Consider the following 20,980-nt stretch of genomic DNA (forward strand, 5'->3'; position numbering starts at 1 on the left):
TGAATTTCCCTTGGATCTGATTATTTTTTTTCTCACTCTTTCAAGTCTCCTGGACAAGAAATGATCTATAATAACCCCCTACAATCATGAACAAAATGTATAAATAAGCCTTTGGAATTTATTCCTCAAGAAATTAAAAATGCCATAAGAGAAAAGAATTGAACATTATTGATGTTTTTTCTATGGCAGGCACTTGGTAGATGTTATTTCATTTGATCCTGTCGATAGCCTTGTCAAGTCATTTAGGTTGTTTAGAATGATGAGAAAATCAAGTCCAGGAGAGATCTTGTAACTTGCCAGCAAGTGATGCTGTTCAGATTCAGCCTCAAGCCCATCTGGATCTGGAGCACATGCTCCTTCTGTGATACCTGAAGAACCTTATTCTAAGTGTTGGGTGTGAATTTCAAATGAAAAATAGTCTTGGTATTGAAATAAGACAATGCTACCAAGGCAAGAACTCCAATGAAGCACTTTAAAATGGAACACCATAATGGAGCACCATAAAAATAGAAAAAGATTTTGAAAGGACTTGATTACATATCTAATGTACATTAGCGATTAACAAACTATGTTTATCATTTGTGAGGGCTTTTAAGTGTAATTTTCAAAGTGAAGCCATTTAGAGATTAAATTTTATAGTGCAGTGTCTGTACATCATTTCTGAAGAATCAGACTTCATATTACTATAAATACATTTTAGGCTGAAAAAAATCCTGACTCCTAGAGTAATGAAGAAGCTTATCACATTTAAGCTTAATTGATTTCTGTTCTGTCTGTAGTGTGTTTCACTATATTTAGAATATCATTCTTGTGGCTAATATGATTAGCTGTACAATTAGTAAAAATAGATTTATTTGATCCTAATATTCACTCTAAATTTGATGTAACACTATTTGCTCATTCCTTTATTCATTAAAAATTTATTGTAGGGGCTGGCCCGGTGGCATGGCAGTTAAGTTCACGTGCTCCACTTCAGCAACCCAGGGTTCACCAGTTCGGATCCTAGCCGCGGACCTAAACACCCCTTATCAAGCCATGCTGTGGCAGGCGTCTGATATATAAAATAGAGGAAGATGGACACAGATGTCAGCTCAGGGCTAATCCTCCTCAGCCAAAAGAGGAGGATTGGCAGCAGATGTTAGCTCAGGGCTAATCTGGATCAAAAATAAATAAATAATAAAAACAAAAATTTATTGTAAAACAGTTTGGCGTTCCATATAAAACTAAGCATGTAACTGCCATATGACCATGACCCAACAACCGCATTTGGGGGCATTTATCCCAAATAAATAAAGAGCTATGTTTGCACAAAAAACTAAACTCTAGCTTCATAGCAGCTACATTTGTAACAACACCAAACTGGAAACAACCCAGATGTCGTTCAACAGGTGCCTGGTTAAACAAATGGTACATCCGTACCATGAAATACTATTCAGCAATCAAAGGGAATGAACCATTCACATATACAAATCTCCAAGAAATTATCCTGAGCGGAAAAAGCCAATTCCAAAAGGTACATACTATATGATTCCATTCATATAACATTCTTGAAATGACAAAGTTAGTGAAATGGAGAACAGATTAGCGGTTGCCAAGAGTCAGAGGGAGTTAAGAGTGAAATAGGTGTGGCTATAAAAGGATAACAGGAGAGATCCTTGTGGTGTTGGAAACTTCTGTATCTTGACCATATCAGTGTCAATATCATGGTTGGGACATTGTACTACAGTGTTACCACCAGGGGAAACTGGGTAAAGGGCATAAGAGAGCTTCCTCTGTTATTTCTTACAATCGCATGTGAGTCTACAACAACCTCAAAAGAAAAAGGTTAATTAAAAAAAAAGAAGATACTGAACACCAAAGCCACTGGAACTACAAACAGAATAAACACTCTTGAGAGGACACTAAATACCTGGAAGAAAGAAGGTAAGTCCACTGTTGTGTGCACATTCAGTTCCATAGTTTGCATAGGTGCAAAGCGGACACAGGAAAAGCACTGAACCTATACCTGGAATAAGGGGATACGGAAAGTTTCCCAGAAAAGGTGATGCTGAAGCAGAGACCTGAAGGATGACTAGGAGTTATCCTGGCAAAATGAGGAGAGAAAAGGGTGTCGGGCATTCCAGGAAGAGGAGGCAGCATGTACAAAGGCAAGGAGATCGGAAATAACGTGGTATGTTCAGGAAACTATGAGTAGTTTGGTATGTCATGTGTGGGGTGGGTAAGGGAGTTTAGAGAGACGAGGTTCATCTCAATCCTAAAGCAAGGTCTAGGTCTTGAAAGTATATTATTTTAAAGGCTTGAAATATATCCTGTAGGGTATAGCCAGAGAGTAGAGGTTTGTCTGTCTCCCTGTCTGTTTATAGCAAAAAATAAGATTTAGGTTTTAAAAGGTAGTGGAGACTGGACTGTGAGTTGAAGGTGGTGACCAGAAGTAGTTAGTGAGATATGATAAGAATTTGAACTACAGCAGTGACAACAGGAAGGAAGAACAGGGAGTGGATTCGAGAGACTTACAGACAGCATCCAACACTATATAATGATTGGCTAAATGTGAGAAGGGAAGAATCTAGGGCATGATTGCAAATGAGTAGAACGAGGATGCTGCTCACCAGCCCAGAGAAGACATCACTAATCAATAAGCTTACGCCTTACATCTCAAATCAGCTCTCCCAGGAGCCACCAACTTATCTATCATAGTGAGCTGTAATTTATTTTCCACCTCTTACCTTAGTTGATTCCTGAAGTTCTAGCTGAATGGTGATGCTATCCAAAAAAAACGGTGAATCAAAAATTGAAGAGAAAAACTTTGAACTTGGTTTGATATGTTTCTGAGTTTGAAGGTCATAAGAGACATCCAAGTGGAAATATCTAATAGAAAATGGATATTTAGGTGTATAACTCAGGAGAGAAATTTGGGAATCAGTAGTATATATATATACGGAAATTAAACCATGGGAATCAAGAAGATTATAGTCTAATTACAGCATGTAAAAGGAAAAGAAAAAAAGGATCAAGAGCAGAACCCTTAAGAACGTGGATATTTACAAGATGGACAAAAGAAGAGGTGACCACAAATGAGACTAAGAGAGTTTGATAAAAAAATAGTAAGAAAACCAGGAGAGCATACTTACTGAAACCAAGAAAGAAAAGAAAAGGGAAGTGGTCAGCAAATAAGTGCTGCAGATAAGTCAGTAAAATAAGGACTAAACAGTACCTATTAACAGGGACTCAGGGAAATGGTGATGGTGGTGGCATCACAGATTTGGGGTTTTCCTGAATTCTTACACAAAAAAGATGAAGAGCTAAATAGTGAAACCCAAAACTCATGAAAAAAAATTTACAAAAATAAATAGATAATACGTGACCCCCAAAAATCTCAAAATATGAGCAAGTAGGGGAAAACCAAGCCAGAAGAGTTGGATATTTTTACTAGTACATGCACAAGAGAAAGCAGAAGGAAGCAAAACGGCATCTGTTGAAGAAGAATTTCAAAACTGCCAAAAAATATTCATGGGAAAGCATGAGGACAAACAGAACCGCAAGTGAAACCAGGAGGGGTTTTGCCCAATCAAGTGGGCAGTGACTCTACAAGGGCTGGCATGTGAAAGAGAAAGACTGGGGCACTCTAGCCCCTATGAACACTCAAAACTGACCCTCCAAGACTCTCTTCTGGGACAGAGCCCCACCCCATGATGAGGTGAAACTGCCATGAGTGCATTAAAACTTCAGCAGGACAGACGCCGTAAGACAAAGGAAAAGAAAGGTGCAGATAGAAGCGCAAAAGACGAAATCTCAGAAGGGAAGCTATCATTTTTTGTGTACAAAAGTAACAGTAGGGGCTGGCCCCATGGCGTGGCAGTTAAGTGCGCATGTTCCACTTCGGTGGCCCGGGGTTCGCCGGTTCAGATCCTGGGTGCGGACATGGCACCGCTCGGCACGCCATGCTGTGATAGGCGTCCCACATGTAAAGCAGAGGAAGATGGGCACAGACATTAGCTCACGGGCAGTCTTCCTCAGTGAAAAGAGGAGGATTGGCAGCAGTTAGCTCAGGGCTAATCTTCCTCAAATAAAAAAAAGAAAAAGAAGCAACAGCAGAGGGAGTTGCAAAAAGTTAGGGAATCTACCTAAAATAAGTGCCCTTATAAAGTTCAGGAAAAATAAATTCCAATAAAAATGAACAACAAAAAAGTACATAAGTCAAATCCCAATCAAAGTTACTGTAATAAAAAAGAGAAGAGGCAGGGCACCTTTCCTAGAGAGCATGAGAGCATAGTAAATAATGCATTCTCAAACAACAGACCAAAACTGGAATGTGGAACTTCAAAATGAGCTTAAAGCATCTAACAATACAAGATATGGAAGGACAACATAAATAAAATTTTTAAACTCAGAAATGAGGTAATGATCTTAAGAAAGAATTAAAGAAAAAATTATTTTAGAAATGAATAATAAATTAAAATAAACCAAAAAAGGGAAGAGAAAGAAAAATCTTAAAAGAGAATAAAGATAAAAAATATTTCAGAGAAAGTAACTGCTATAGATTGAATATTTGAAATTTGTTTCAGATTCACATGTTGAAACCTATTCCCAACGTGATGGCATTTAGAGGTGAGGACTTTGGGAGGTGACTAGGTGATGAGGGCAGAGCCCTCATGAATGGGATTAGTGCCCTTATAAAAGAGACCCTAGAGAGCTGAGCCGTGTGAGACACAATGAGAAAATGGTCATCAATAAATTAGGAAGAGGGCTCTCACCAGACAACAAATCTGCCAGCACCTTGATCTTGGACTTCCCCGCCTCCAAGACAGTGAGAAATAAACTTTTGTTGTTTATAAGCCACCCAGACTACAGTATTCTGTCACAGCAGCCCAAACGGACTAAGGTAGTGATGAATATTGAAGATAAGCAAAGAAGAGTCAATATGTGAATACTAGGAGTGCCTCAAGGAGAAAACCAAATAAAAGGAACAGAACAAATATAAAACCTGTAATCCAAGAAAACTTTCCTGAAAGACTTAAAACCATATATTGAAAGAGCAACTACGTACCTAAGAACCTGAATCTAGAACAATCAACCTCAAGATATTCTAACAAAATTAATGAACTTTAAATTTAAAAAAAATATTTCCAGCATCTAATCAAAAGAGCATATGATTTATAAGGAAAGAAAATTAGATTATCATCAGACTCTACAACAATGGTTTATGTTGTTGAAAATGAATTGGCATATTTAAGATACTCAAGGAAAGAACATGTAAGTCAAGGATATTATATTCACAAAATGAACCTTTAAGTAGGAAGGACCCAGACAAACTTTTATCAACACATAAGAACTCAGAAAATAATTGTTCCCAAAAGCCTTTTCCAAGGAATTCCTTAGAGAATAAGCTGCAACTAAAACAAGTGGAAGACTTTAACATAAAGACTAGCAGAGAATATTAAATACACGGCTACTTATAAAGACAGAGTGTATAGTATACAATGGCGAGATGATCTAACAGTGTAGACACAGTACAACTATAAAAACAAAATGGGAAGGAGGGGACAATGGGCATAGGATATGCAAAAAAACACAACTGTTGTCAGTAATCATAATTGGTGGTGGTAACACCAGTATTACAATCTGATATTGTGTGTATAATGTGGGATAAAACAAACAAGCAATTATGTGATGTTCTAATTTGATCATCCCATGCATCCTTGATAACCAGGATTCTCAGCGAAAACCCTGCAGTGTTGAATTTAAATTGGAAATATCACTATGAACTCTCATGGTATCTAATCTTTAAAAATAAATACTTCAATGAGTATTCCTAGCTACCCAGACGGTGGTCTTGAAATACTGTTTTGCATTAAAGAAAACTAGATTCCTAAGGCAGCTGTAACAAAATACCACAAACTCAGTGGCCTAAAACAACAGAAATTTATTCTCTCACAGTTCTGGAGGCCAGACATCTGAAAGCAAAGTGTGAGCAGGGCCACGCTTCCTCTGAAACCTCTAGGGGAGAATAATTCCTTGTCTCTTCTGAGTTTCTGATTCATTCAGGTGTTCCTTGGTTTCTGGTAGCATAACTCCAATCTCTGCCTCTGTCCTCATACGGCCTTCTCTGTGTGTCTGTCTGTCTTATACTCTTCTGTTTCTTGTAGGACACATGTTATTGGACACATCACCCAATCCAGGCTCATCTCATCTTGAAATGTTTAATTGAATTGCATCTGCAAAGCCCATTTTTCCAAATAAGGTCACATTCATAGGTTCCAGAAGGATACATCTTTCAGGGAGACACCATTCAACCCACTAGTTTGAACACCAGTCCCCTAAAATTCCTATCTATCTAACATGCAAAATGCACTTACCCCATGCCAACATTCCCAAAAGTCTCAACCCATTACAGCACCAACTCTAAAATCTCATCTAAATATCATCAGCTCAAAAGTCCCAATTTTCATCTAAATAATCTAAATCAGGTATGGGTGAGACTCTGGGTATGATCCATCCCATGACAAAATTCTTCTCTATCTGTAGACCTGTGAAACTAGAAAATAAGGTATCCGCTTCCAATACAACGGTGGCACAGGCACAGGATAGTCATTCCCACTGCAAAAGAGAGATATGGGAAGGAATAAAGGGGTCACTAGTCCCAAGCAAGTTCCAAATCCAGCAAGACAAATCCTTTAGGTTTCAAGGTCTGAAAATAACCCTCTGTGGCCCAATGCTCTGCCTCTGAGCCTGTGTCAGCCTCTGTGCCACCAGGGCTCTGCCCTTGGAGACATTCTTCTTTTTTCTTGAGAGGTAACACACGTTTGCAGGCAAGGAGCTCTATTAGCCAGTTTCCTGCCTGTAAAATCTCACAAGTCCAAAAACCTTCCTTCATTTGTCTTTTCTCTGTCCCCTTCAGTCCAAGGTGTCAGTGCTTCTGCTAATACAACATTCTCAAAAGCCTTGTGGGCCTCCTGTGTATGTCATGGAGGTCTACTCCATGAGACAAGAGCATGCTCAACAGATCTTTCCTGGATAGCCTCATATCTATTCCGGGCTTCTGCTGAGATGGTCAAGTAAAACTGTAAGTCACATTCCAATAATGAATTACCTAATTTTATCATCCTTTGTGATCTGGGTAGTCTGAGAACCTCCCAAATCATCAAGTGCTTGTTTCTTTTTGCTTCATAGTTCCTTCCTCCCATTTTTCTCTCCTTCACATTTTACCATAAGCAGCAAGGAGAAATCAGGCTGCTCCTTTAGTAACACTTTCCTTGGAAATCTCAGCTAATTATCCAACTTCATCACTTGTAAGTTCTGATTTCTCACAACAGAACATAATTCAGCAAGGTTTTCTACCACTTTATAATAAGGATTGCCTTTCCCTTCAGTTTCTAATAATATGTTCCTCATTTCCTTCTGAGACCTCACCAGAAGTACCTTTAATATTCATATTTCTACCAATATTCTGTTCATGACAATATACGTATTCTCTAAGATGATAGAAGCTTTCTCTATTGTGTTCTTCACTTCCTTCTGAGCTCTCATCAGAATTTCCTTTAACATTCAGATTTCCATCTCTTCAAGGCAATCTAGGCTTTTTCTTTCATGCACCTCAAAATCCTTCCAGCCTCTATCCATTACCCAATTCGAAAACCACTTCCATGTTTTCAGTTTTGTTACAGCAGCACCCCCTCTTCCCAATACCAAAAACTGTTAGTTGCTTAGGGCTACCAAACCGGATGGCCTAAAACAAGGGAAATTTGTTCTCTTAGAGTTCTGAAGGTAGGAACTCCTAAGTCTGTAGGGTAGGCCACTCTCACTGAAGGCCTTGGGGGAGAATCCTTCCTTGCTTCTCTCAGTTTATGGTGACTCCATGGGCTCTGTGGCTTGTGGTAACATAACTCCAATCTCTGCCTCTGTCTTCACATGGCTGTCTACTCTGCCCGCATATATCAAATCTTCCTTTCCTTTCTCTTGTAATAACACCAGTCACTGGATTTAGGGCTGACCCTAACTCCAGGATGATCTGGAGGTCTTAAACTTAATTACATCTGCAAAGACCCTATTTCCAAATAAAGTCACATTCAGAGGTACCCGGGGGTTAGGACTTGGACATATCTTTTTGAAGGCTACCATACATCTCACTACAAAGGCTTTTTGGGGAAATGATTGATTACAAATCTGAAACAGTAAATGCACACAATGAGCCAGGAACATCTTGACACTCCAGATAGAAAGAAGCCATCAAAGACTGCTAAGGTCATGTCATAAGAACTCAGGAGTCAATTTGAAGAGGCTCCCAATGACCAAAGACAGAACAATTTGAGCACCAATGAAGAAAAGAGCTGCAATGAATTGGAAAAGATCAAATATCTTTAAATTCATGTGCCCAAAGTAATTTTTTTAAAAATTGAATTAGTTCCCTCATGAAGGTAACAGGGAACCAACTTGCCATCTTGTAACCTAGGTAAATAAAATGAAAGAATCAAGCCTTTATCTTGCTTTTCAGATATGAACTATACTACTGGGTAATCAAATAGTAGATAAGGAGTATTTCATGAAAATTATCCCAGTTAACATATGGAAACAAAATGATAGAATTTTATTACCACTATTTTGCAACCACTATGAATTAATAGATCGAGGCATTGAAGATCAATGGCTGGTAACATCAAGAAAGAACAAAAACCAGACATTATGTGCCTCCAGATGAAAGAACATCTTTGTTTGCCAAAGGGATAGAAGAGGGGTCTATCTGGATCCCACTGCCAATTTGCAGAAAATACAGAGGACAAAGTGACAAAACCATGTATCATGATTCTGCAAACAGCAGAATCCAGACTGTGAGAAACTCTATGAGTTCTTTCACCAATAAATCTGTAAGCAATGAAAGGAATGAAGGAGAATCTGTACATTAAAAAAAGGACTTAAGAGAGACGTGACGTCAGCGACATGGCTGAGTGAGCTCACCCAGGAGTCTCTCCCCTCCAAACTACAACCAAAAAGGAACAACTGAATTTCAACCAAAAATTCTAATAACACAGAGATTGTCAGAGACCTACAGCAGCCAAATGATGGAGGGCGGAGAGACTGGAGCCGCCCTCGGAGGAGCTGGAACAGGGTAAAAGAGATCTTCGCTCCCTCCCCTAGAGACTGGGATCGCTGCTGTGGGTGAGGGAAGGAGCAGGAGAGGGGCCACATGTCCACGGGATCATCCAGGACTCCCACCGCCCATGCAGCAGAAACCTGCTAACAGGGGAAAGCTTTCACGTGCAGGGACCCCATCAAGCCAAGGCCCTGTGAAACCAGAGAGTGAGAGCTGATTGGAATATAGGTCTGCACGTGAGAGAAAGTGTCCCTCCTCCACGAACCCGCGCTGCACGCCGCCATCATGGCTGAAGGCGGAGGGCTCAGAACGCATGGCTCCCGATCCCCATCTAGTGGCGAGAGGCTGTAACTGCAACCGAATAATAGCATCATGCGTAAAAACTGCTCCTCTACCATCCAGTAATTTATAAAAGCTCCAGACCAGAAGGAAAACAATAAAAACACAGAATTAAGTCCAGAGGACTTGGAATTAGGTAAACTAAGTGAAAATGAGTTCAGAGTAGCTATCATCAAAAAACTCAATGAGGTAAAGGGAAATATAGAGAAACAAGTCAACGAGTTCCGGAATTACTTCACAAAAGAGGTTGAAACTATAAAGAAGAATCAATCAGAAATACTAGAGATGAAAAATACAATGGATCAGATAAAACAGAATACGGATTCCCCAAATGCACGGGTAGACACCATAGAGGAGAAAATTAGCATAATCGATGATAGGCTGAATGGCTCCAAACAGAGGAAGAAAGAGAACTAAGAATTTTAAAAAATGAAGAAAATCTCCAAGAAATAGCGGACTCAATGAGGAAATCCAATTTAAGAATTATCGGAATCCCTGAGGGCGTGGAAAAGGAAAATGGAACAGAAAGTGTGCTCAAAGAAATAATAGAAGAAAATTTCCCAAATCTAGGGATTGAGGGAGAAATGTGTGTGAAGGAAGCTTTCAGATCTCCTAGATTTGTCAATGTAAAAAGACCTACTGCAAGGCATATAGTAGTAAAAATGGCAAAAATGAATGACAAAGAAAGAATACTCAGGGCAACAAGGCAGAAGAAAATAACCTACAAAGGAACTTCTATCAGACTTTCAGTGGATTTCTCTACAGAAACCTTACAAGCTAGGAGAGAATGGAGTGACATATTCAAAACTTTAAAGGATAAAAATCTTCAGCCAAGAATACTCTATCCAGCAAAAATATCCTTCAGATATGAGGGAGAAATTAAATCTTTTCCAGACAAAAAAAAAAGCTAAGGGACTTTGTAGCCAAAAGACCTCCACTACAAGAAATCCTCAAGAAGGCTCTCATAGCTGAAAAAAGAAAAAAAGGGAGAAAGGAGTCACAAATCAGAGAGTAGGGAGACAGATAGAACCAGAATAGGATAGCAAATATTCAACTATAGCATTAGGATAAAGGGAAGGAAACCACCAAAGCAAAGATGATCTTATCACTCTAACCACAAACTCACAACACGAGTTGGAATAAGAGATGAAAATAATAATTTAGGAGGGGAAGAAGAAAGGGACTAAATCAGTCTAGGCCAAGTAAGTAAAAAAAGGACTTAAAAAATATATCAAGTTTTAAAGAAATGAGCAGACTAAAACTACCATGTCAAGGGATGCACACCTGAATAACAAAACTATCAAGAAACTCAGGGGGGTGACTTTTATAATTAAAAGTCAGGAAATGGTTACTTCTGGAAGAAGTGTGGGGACTGTGATTAATACGGGGAATATGAAGGGGATGCTGGAGTGGCTGGAAAAGTTCTACTTCTGTGGTTTATTTGTTTGTACTTGTATTTTAAATTTACAATGAAGATGTTTTTTAAAAAAAATAGTCTCCATTGAGTTTAGCAATACTGACAAAAAAGTTTCAACAGAGCTATAGAACAAAAGTTAGATTGCAGTGAGATAAGGAACAAAAGGAAAGTTAGAAATGGAGACAATACATGTAGGATACTGCTTCTAGAAGTGCAGCTGAGAAGGGAAGGAGAGAGAGCCATAGTTTTAGAATGGCATAGAGCAAAAAAAGGTTTTCTCTTCTCTTTTTGTGTGTTTGCTTTAAAGTAAACAAGACTTGAACATCTTCAGGTGCCAAAGGGAAAGAAAAAATAGAGAGGAGAATGTTGGAGAATCACCTGAGAGAAAGATAACTGACAGAGCAAGACCCATGAGGAGACTAAAGGGAATATGACCCAGAAAATAGGGAGCAGGTTGACCTTAAGTAGGAGGCTTAAAGTGGTCATTTCTCCTACGACAGTGGAAAGGGAACAAAGAATGAACTTTAATTTGGGGTGAGCTTAGAGATGGAGGGCTAGCAGCAGAAAGCTGAGGAAGTTCCCACTCTCTGATCTCTATTTTCTCTGCGAAACATGAAGGAGGTGATATGCTAATACAAGTGGTGGATGGGGAGCATAAGGTATTCAGTGAAGGTTTAAAATGTCCAAAGTGGTGTTGAAAGTTCCATAGAGATTGAGAACTGAATTTGTAGAGGTACCAATCTACGCCATTTTGCCATTTTCTTCAACAACTTGGATGGAGAGTTAAAGAAATTAAATTAAAGTTAAATTGATGAACTGTTTATTGTTCATTTATTTTTCAGATCAGCCTAATTGGGCAGGGGAGTGGAAACCATTGGGGAGGAACTGGTGGAGGTGATGGGGAAGGAAGGAAAGGAGGGTACTGATAAAACGGGGCCAAGGGAGGAGATAACTCCAAGGTTTAAGAGACTAAGTGAATAGGGATTTAGGGACAAAAACAGATTTAGGAGGAAAGACGATGAGTTCATTTTTAATATTTCAGGTTTCTATGTCCAGTTCTATATGTGAATCCAGATGCACAGAAAGAAGATCTGGCCTGAAACTACAGATTTGTGAGTCATTGGCTTAAAGATAGTAACTGAAGCCATGAAAATATATAGAGTAAAAATAGAATATTAAAAAAAAACCTGAAGAAAGAATCCTGATAAACACCCTTGTTTAAATGTCAGGTAGAGAAATAGCAGCTATCAAGGGACCCTGGGATCGATAGGCCAGAGAGGAAAGGAAAAAATCCAGGTGAGGGTTGTCCCAAAAGTCCAGAAAAGAGTTTAATGGAGAAAGTGATCAAAATGTCAATGCTGGGGAGATCTACAAAGAGGACTATCTAAAAGATGTCTTGCTCATCTTTGTTTTCTTAGTGTCTAGGAAAATGTGTGGCACATAAATGGAACTCAGTAAGTGTAAATTTTCATGGTGTGTCCTTCCAATACCTGCCAGTCTCATTGTTAGGGTAGTGAAAAATGCAAAAAAGATATACAAGGAGGAAGGAAGGAAGGGAGGGATGGAGGAAGGGAACGGGAAAGGGAGGGAGAAGGGAGAGTAGGGGAGGGAAAAGGAAAAAGAAAGGAAAAACATATCTCACTCACCTCAAATGCTCCATGTCGCCTGCACGTCTCTTTATCCCAGCTCACTGAAACGCATCCTATAAAAAAGGCACAATCTAAAACTTCCCAAACCGCTTATGCCTGTAGGATACAGACTGATTCATAGCAACAGCAGAAATTCTAAGTCTCCTGGCCCAGGCCCATGTGACAAGCAGGACTTCCAGCTCCTTGAGAACTCCCTCCCCTCCCACCACCACCACAAGTGCCTCTAAAATTCAAGATGTGTCTCTCAGGTGCTCATGACAGGGTGCTGCCATTTCCCCACTATCTCCTACTGGGTGGTTCAGTTCCCCATCCTGTCACTTCAAGGGCACTGAAGTCTCCCGCTAGATGCAGCTGTTGACGCCCCACTTAACATGAGGTGCTAGAAACCCCACCAGGTGTCATTCCTCTACCAGGCACCCATGGAAGTCTTCTGTCAAGTATCACAGCTAAACAGCCAGAGGCCTCACAGTGCCAAAATTCCATGGCTATCTGTGGGGAATTGTGCCCCCTCCGCCTTGTGTTACCACCTATTAGAGCTGCCCCAAGCAGTGCTGCTGCTGCTTCCATTGTCTTACAGACCCGGGTGGAAGAGCTCTTTCAATTTGTTTACCTGTAGACTTCTTTTTCTCTCTAGGCTTCAGACATGATTGTTCTATATCTATCTTTTCATATTTGTTCACTTATTTCATAAATGGGGTTTTTTAAATGCTTAATATTAAAGAGTGCTTAATTTAAAAATTAAACCACACGAACAAATTAGAGAAAACTGAAATCGGTTATAAATTATTGAAGTCAGTCCAGAAGTCCTTTTGCAATAGGTTTGATGGGTACATTGTTGAAAATCAAAGCAGCTGCCATTCTTAGTTCTTCACTCTAGTGTCCCCCCATTATCATAACTCAGTTACTTTCTCTGCCTCTGATAATCTTGGGGTATCTTTCTACTTCTGTTTCAAATACCAGGCTACAGGCTCTCCTCCCACATCTCCCGGCCAAATTTCCAAGAAAGAAACTGATTGGTCAAGCTAATTACCATTGCTCTGGTATGGACATTTGTGTCAGGACATCCCATGGGCCACTTATCCACCTTGGGTCAGTGGCGGCCACAAGGTAGTTTCATGTGGTACCAGCAAGAATACATGCAGAAGGAGCCTCCCAGAAAGGGTCTGCAGGAGTGGCAGGCATTCCCAGGCATGATCATCCTCCACCAGGAAGTGACAATCCCTGTACACTGTAACCTGTACATCAGCAGAGATAACATACTGGGCACACAGTAAGGTCTCAAATATTAGTTTTAGCTGCATGGCTTAATGAAAAAGTCTCAATTCTTTTACAAGACATTTAAGTCCATTTAGGATATATCTCAATTTATCTTTCCAGTTTCATCTATTAATATATCTTCCCTTGAACACTAATAATAGCTAACACTGGGGCCAGCCTGGTGGTGCAGCAGTTAAGTTCACATGCTCTGCTTCAGCAGCCCTCATGTGCTCTGCTTCAGCAGCCCAGAGTTTGCCAGTTCAGATCCTGGGTGTAGACCTACACACCACTTATCAAGCCATGCTGTGGCAGGCGTCCCACATATGAAATAGAGGAAGATAGGAACAGACGTTAGCTCAGGACCAATCTTCCTCAGCAAAAAAAAGAGGAAAATTAGTGGCGGATGTTAGCTCAGGGCTAATCTTCCTCAAAAAGAAAAATAATAATAATAGCTAACATTTGTTGGGTACTAACAACATGCCTAGCATTTTTCTAAGAGTCTTACATGGATTCACTCATTAATCCTCATAACACAAAGTACTGTTATTATTCCTTTTTTACCAATAAGAAAACTGAGACACAAAGAGCTAAGGACTTGCACAAGGACACATAGCTGGTAAATGACTGAACAAGAATTCAAACCCAGGTAGTATAGCTTCAAAACCCAGAACTTAATCGCTAAGCCATACGGCTTGTCAAACATCAACCAATATTACTAACATAATAACAATCATAATAGGTATCATGAGTGATTACTGTAGGACAAACAATGGGTTAAGCATCCTAAGTAAATGGATGCAAAACTGACTTGTGCCTGTCCCCACTATCAGTAAGCCTTTACATCACAATTCATAGCCAGAAAGAAAAATGCTGTAACTTTTCCTTTAAGCACTGTATTAGCTGGACCCCAAATTTTGGTATACTCTATCATTGAGTTCAATAAATTTTCTCATTTCCATTGAGATTTCTTCAACCCATAAAATGCTTTAAAGTGTTTTGTTTCCATTGCAGACATTGGGGGATTTTTAGTTGTCCTGTTGGTTTCTGGTTTAATTCTATCGTGGTCAGAGAACATAACTCGGAATGGTTTCAGCGTTTTGACTGTGTTGGGGCTTTCTTTATGGCTCAGCGTACACTCGATTTTGGTAAATGTTCCACGTGCGTAGGTTTCCTCTAGTATTTCCAACTACTTCAAAGGACTGACCTTAGCTTAGAAAACCTCGAAGGTCCCTTCTGACACCAAGTGTGTGAGATTCCAAGTATAAAGTAACCGGTCAAGAGTTAGCTCTAGTTCTCATTTTCCCTCCAGTTCTCCTTTGCACCTGATTTTTCCAAATGTAACAAATATTGCTTCTAATGAAAAACAGGAAAAGAAAAAACCACTTGTATTCGCCCACACGTCCTGCGTTCTCCTCACGGCCGGGGAAGACCCGGGTCTCCGCCGGCCACGCCGCCGCACCGGCAGCGGCTCACGCCCGCGTCCGCGCTGCCGGGAACCCAGCTCCGCCGCCCGACCCGGGCCGAAGGGCGGGGCCCGCCGCGGCGTGCTGACGTCAGAGAGGGCTGCGACGCCGCCGGGCCGCCGCGGCGCTGACGGCTGGGGCCAGTCGGTGTGCGGCGCCGGGCCTGGGAAGCCGGGGCCTGTGGGACCTCGCGCGGCGTTCGCGGGCTCCGGGGCGGGGGCTGCGGCGACGAAGCCCCCTCCCCGGGGAGGCGGCGCCTGGGGGAGCTTCCCAGCGGGGGAGCGGCGGCGGCGGGGAAGGATGCATCAGAAGCTACTGAAGAGCGCGCATTACATCGAGCTGGGCAGCTACCAGTACTGGCCAGTCCTGGTGCCCCGCGGCATCCGCCTCTATACCTACGAGCAGATCCCCGTGTCCCTGAAGGACAACCCGTACATCACCGACGGCTACCGGGCCTACCTGCCCTCCAGGCTGTGTATCAAAAGGTACCGTCTGGGCGCCTCCGCGGGGCTCGCCTGCGGGGCGGGCCCGCGGCCCCTCCTCCTCACCTACACTCTTTTTGTCTTGTCTCCCTGCCGCTCTCCTCGCTTTTCTCCATGCCCCTCATTTTCCAGCTGTCCCATCCCTTTCATCCCTTTCCGCCACCTCTCTTCTCTTGTTGTCTCCCGCCCACCCCCGCCACCCCTCCGGGGTACTTGATCCACGGCATGATAATGATGGTAACACTGACCATAATTGCCAACTCTCGTGTGGCGCTTTGCTGTTTACAAAGGGCTTTTACATTCTTTATTCCATTTGGTGCTTATTGGGATACATGTTGGAACTGACCCCACTGACAGTGACCCCACTGACACTGGCTGAGCCGTACTTGACCCTGCGTATACCTAAGCTTTGTTCATTTTTAGAGCAGCCTCATCGAAATTCAAATGTTTTGGACCAGTTAAATGCGTGTATAATAGGAAACAAGTTCATATTGCTGTCTATATATATTCAGAAACCCCTGATTCATTCATTCAGCTGATACTAGGGGCCGCGCACCATACCAGGTTGTGCAAAGAACAGCAGACATGGCCCTTGTTCTCAGGAAGCTGCTAAGGTCTAGCCTGGGTGACACATTAACCAGATAATTACACTATTACATAATAAGCATTGTGAAAAACTCTGTGTAGGAAAGGCACTAAAGCAAAGAGAGTCCATAACGGGCTCCACCCTCCAGCAGAGCACTATAGAAGCATCTCTAAGAATCTCTAAGATCTCTAAGAAAGAATTTTCTTTATTTTCTAAACCTTGAAAACCAAGAGTCCCTTGAAAGCCTGAGTTTAAAAAAAAGAAACTGAAAAATTATTGTTCTGGTTCTTAGAATAGCTTTCTGTTGAAACTCACTGTATGTACTTAAATACAGGACCGCACTTGAAGAGAATTAAGATACAGATGTTGGTTAGCTCCCAGTCACTGTAGTGACAAACCCTAGTGCAAATGTGGGCTGTTGAATTGCTCAGGAAGCATTATCTGATTCTTGATCTTCTTTTTCAGCGTAGCCTTTCCCCTGTTCCTTTTGCCCTACCTTGAAAGTGTTTCTATGACTCACAGTCAGAAGGTGACATCACTGCCCATCCCTACTTGGCTTCAATGGATGGCCCACAGGACTTCACAATTTGAATCCTAAGTACTGTTTTCCTCCCCATTGCCTCTTATGCACAAGTTATTACACAAGAAATCAGACCTGGACCCTGCTGTGGATGTGGAGTTCCACAAGGATAGAGCAGGTAGTGAATTGCCTTAAATGTTTCATAGCCACCATCAGTGGTCCTCTGCATTCTGATGTTAGGGTCCAAATCTCATGGATCAAGAAATGAAATATAGTGCTTTAGATCTTGAGCTGTTGAGTCAAAAAGATTTGGGTGTCCAGATCTGCCACCTAACAGCTGGGGAACCTTGAGCAAAAGTTAACCTCTCTGAGCCTTGTTTGCCCCAGTTGTAAAAAGGAGACTAATCACAGTATCTCCTTCAGAAAGTAATAAGGATTAAAGGAAATTATGTATGTAAAATGCTAACAGGGCCTGGTGCCTAATAAGCACTCAATAAATGGTGATTTGTTATCATCATGATCATTGATTTTGAAGCAAAACAGATGATGGTGAAGAAGATGATTACTGATTTTGAAGCTGAACAGAGTGTGGGCCTAACTCCTCAAAGAATAAGAACAGATCCTCTATTAGGGATGTTATTCCAAGTACTCTTCCCACCAGCTTAATCTTTTCCAGGTTCAGCTTTTGCCCTATCTTTTTTTTAGCTGTCAAGAGTAACCAGGACTGGGGCCGGCCCAGTGGCGCAGCTTCGGCGGCCCGGGGTGCGCCAGTTCGGATCCTGGGTTTGGACATGGCACCACTTGGCAGGCCATGCTGTGGTAGGCGTCCCATATATCAAGTAGAGGAAGATGGGCACAGGTGTTAGCTCAGGGCCAGTCTTCCTCAGCAAAAAGAGGAGGATTGGCAGCAGATGTTGTTAGCTCAGGGCTAATCTTCCTCAAAAAAAAGTAACCAGGATAGATTTTGAATATAAGGAGAGGTTTTGTATGTCACACCTGCTCTGCCAATGCTCTGTTAGTTGGAAAGAACTTGCCAAGACTGTGCCTCTCAGTTCAGTAAATCAGGTTATGCTGGCTTTCACAAAATGAAAAGTTCTGAGGCAATAGGCAGAGCAGAGTGTTGATTATCAAAACAGTCCTGTGGTTCGATGTGTTCCCTCATATTCCCACATTCCTTCCCCCACCATGTAAGTAGTCTTTATATTTGATGCTTGTACAGGATAAAGCCTGAAGTTTACGATACAGTTCATTTTATGCTTGATGATCATTTGATAGTGTGATACCCTGCTATGTTTATGACGTGGGAAAGTGAGAACCATGATGACTGCTGCAAATTCAGTAGGTCAGAGTTATACAATAATGCTTACTAATATGGATTTTGAATCAGTGATGGTCAAAGACGTTAGTTTAAACAAAAAGATAAGATTTTACAAGAGAAGTGAAAGGGAATTTTAATCTTTAGCCGTGATGTCACCTTTCAATAAGTAATCAGATGAGTCCTATCCACAGCTGGAGAAACATTTCACAAAATTAGGGAAGGAGCTGGACGGACTTGTAGTAGCGTCTGATCTAGCTCCCTTGTTTTATAGTTGAAAAAACTGAAGCCAGAGAAGTTAAGTGACTTGCTCACGATCACAGAGCTAATTTGTTGCTGAGGGTGGGGGTGAAGGGTCAGTGAGCTTCTTGACTCCTGGTCCGGGTGGTACACTCTGTGCTGCCAAGACTATTTAAACTCAAATCAGTTAGTCAGGGCATTTTGAAAGAAGGCAAATAGTACTGATATTAAAAGTAACTACTGTTGTTCCTAGAAAGGATAAACTCATGCTACCTAGAAACTGCCTTGGCTTCAAAACAACCACAGCAAAGTTATTCCAGCATGCCTATCTTAAAGGACATTTCCAGTGGATCAATTTGTATTTATTCTGCTTCTCTCAAGTTCATTTAACTTTGCATTTAATGAGTACTAAAAAGGTATTTTAAGTTTTGCCTAACCTTACACTTAGCAGGTTTCCAGGTACCTATTATTGACCATCAAAGTATGCTAGCTAACATCTAGTTTTATTCTGCATATTCATGTCTGTAGACATTTAGCATCTAACCTGAACAAGGCACTGTGCTTAAACAGTGGTGTCATAAAGATGAATCGTGCCGGCCATCAGGGAGTTGATAGGCTGGAGGATGAGATGGAATTTACACATAAGTAACTCTGATACAAGGAAGGAAATGGTAAATACAATAACAGAAATGAGAACCGAAAAAGCTCTTTAGATCCTAGGATTGGTGGAGATGTGGAAAACCTTAAAGAAAGATTAATTAAATGGTATATCAAATTTAGAAAAGGAAATACACAGTTAAAGGCTTAAAGTAGCTACAATTAGATAACCCCCCAAAAATTGTCCCTAACCTTTTACATGGGGACAGTGAGTGAGCCAGTAGAATCTGAACTGCATGTTTTTTGTTTTCCAGTTTGTTTATTTTATCTAATGAGACGGTAAACATCTGGAGTCATTTGCTGGGTTTCTTTCTCTTCTTCACGCTGGGAATATATGACATGACATCTGTGTTACCTTCGGCAAGTGCATCCAGAGAAGATTTTGTAATTTGTTCTATTTGTCTTTTCTGCTTCCAGGTAGGTCATTTCACAAGCATTATTATTGGTAAAGAGAACTTTAATCAGACAAGCTTGGGCAAGTGACCTTATTTCACACCTGACACTTGATTTAAAGAGCCCCAAAATAGCATATAGGTTAGCTTATTCTCTTTCATAATATAAGCACCAAAAGTATGCTTTATAAGAGTATATTTGGATGTTATTATTAGAGTATATTTGAAATCCAATAAGGTTTAAAGATTGAGAACATTTCTTTCTTTCCTTTCCTCTTTCCATTTTTAGGCATCTTCACTTTAAGATTGATACAAGGATAAGAATCTCTGATTGTACTCTGTTTTCTGGCTGAAGTAGAACACTAGTTTCTGCTTAAAACTTGTTTGGGAAGATTCTCATCTTTTTCCAATTTGTATTTATTGTTTCCATACCAATTTTAAGGTCTTATTTTGCTGGTATTGATCTTTTCTATTGCTTTAATGTTAATTTCCTTTGGTCCATTTACACTTGCTTGGTTTCAGACGTTTTCAGTTTCTCCTCCTCTCTACCTCTCATATTTGTTAGTTTCTTAACACTTTCATTTTTCTTCAGGGATCTGTAAAAGTGCCTTTAAAAGTTACATTTAATAGTTTTTCAGACAATTCTAAAGAAAACAAATGTGGACCAAAATCCTGTTAACATTTTTAAACTTAAAAAAATGCAGAGAGTACAGAAATATAAAAACAAAAAGAAAAAGCTGTCATCCCCCTTCTGTTGCTCCTCTGTTTGAGAGGCAGATGGAGAAGTCAGCTGCATAGGTGTTGCTTTCATTATGTATCATTTAGTTTCAGACCTTCATCATTTGACTTACATTAAAACTTTGGAGTTAAACGACCAAGAGACATATTGATAACATCTTCCCCTTTTTTTGTAATTTTAGTTTCTGGAGTAATATTTTATATTTCTTTGAGGGAAAGAGTATTCTGTATTTTTGTGTTATCATTAGAAAATTATTTTTCCTTTAAGTATTTGTAAAGTATACTCTTTCTCAGGTTTAATTTTTGTCCTGATTGGAGCCTGAACATCTCTTAGAATCTGTCTCCAGTTATCTTTGGGTTCCTTTTTTTTTTTTGGTGAGACAGGTTGTCACTGAGCTAACATCTGTGCCAATCTTCCTCTATATTTTGTATGTGGGACGCCACCACTGCATGGCTTGACAAGCAATGTCTATGTCCGTGTCTGGGATCCAAACCCACGAACCCCAGGCCACCAAAGTGGAGCACACGAACTTAACCACTACACCACTGGGCTGTCCCCAGGCTCTAGTTTTAAAATAGAAATGAGTCAATCTCTTTATAGTTAAATTTTTATATGTATCTTATCGTAGACTAAATGCTCTTAATAATTACTAATAAGCAAAGCTGGTTTATACTCTACTTTGGGTTATATGGATGCTATCTACTTTGAGAATCCCACGTGTTTTCCTCTCACCCCTAGGCCTGCCCTTCATCCCTTCACTACCCAGCCACAGCTGATGTTAGTTCAGGGAATGCATATTAATATTCATATTGGCCTAAGAAAACAATGCATTGCAA

At 40.6% G+C, this 20,980-nt stretch overlaps 1 protein-coding gene and 1 long non-coding RNA gene across 17 annotated transcripts in view; one reads left to right on the plus strand and one right to left on the minus strand.

Moving 5' to 3' along the window:
- Positions 1-15,277, minus strand: part of LOC139082292 (uncharacterized) — a 312,080-nt gene extending 296,803 nt beyond the window's left edge. For all 3 annotated transcript variants that reach the window (XR_011538145.1, XR_011538143.1, XR_011538144.1), the window contains exons 1-2: positions 14,955-15,277; positions 12,491-12,546 (exon numbers count right to left, since the gene is read on the minus strand). This is a non-coding gene — a long non-coding RNA (uncharacterized lncRNA). The remainder of the gene's footprint in view (positions 1-12,490; positions 12,547-14,954) is intronic.
- A 34-nt stretch (positions 15,278-15,311) lies between these two features.
- PAQR3 (progestin and adipoQ receptor family member 3) overlaps positions 15,312-20,980 on the plus strand; it is a 36,617-nt gene continuing 30,948 nt past the window's right edge. For 3 of the 14 annotated variants that reach the window (XM_070612744.1, XM_070612743.1, XM_070612740.1), the window contains exons 1-2: positions 15,356-15,698; positions 19,268-19,430. In XM_070612744.1, coding sequence (XP_070468845.1) covers positions 15,514-15,698; positions 19,268-19,430 — 348 coding nt within the window. In that variant the 5' untranslated portion in view covers positions 15,356-15,513. Of the gene's footprint in view, positions 15,699-16,746; positions 16,980-19,267; positions 19,431-20,980 lie in introns of all 14 variants that reach the window. The other 11 variants (XR_011538140.1, XM_070612747.1, XM_070612746.1 and 8 more) reach the window with 9 other exon arrangements.

This window comes from Equus przewalskii, chromosome 3 (assembly GCF_037783145.1).
Source record: "Equus przewalskii isolate Varuska chromosome 3, EquPr2, whole genome shotgun sequence".
In the NCBI taxonomy this organism is placed as follows: Eukaryota; Metazoa; Chordata; class Mammalia; order Perissodactyla; family Equidae; genus Equus; species Equus przewalskii.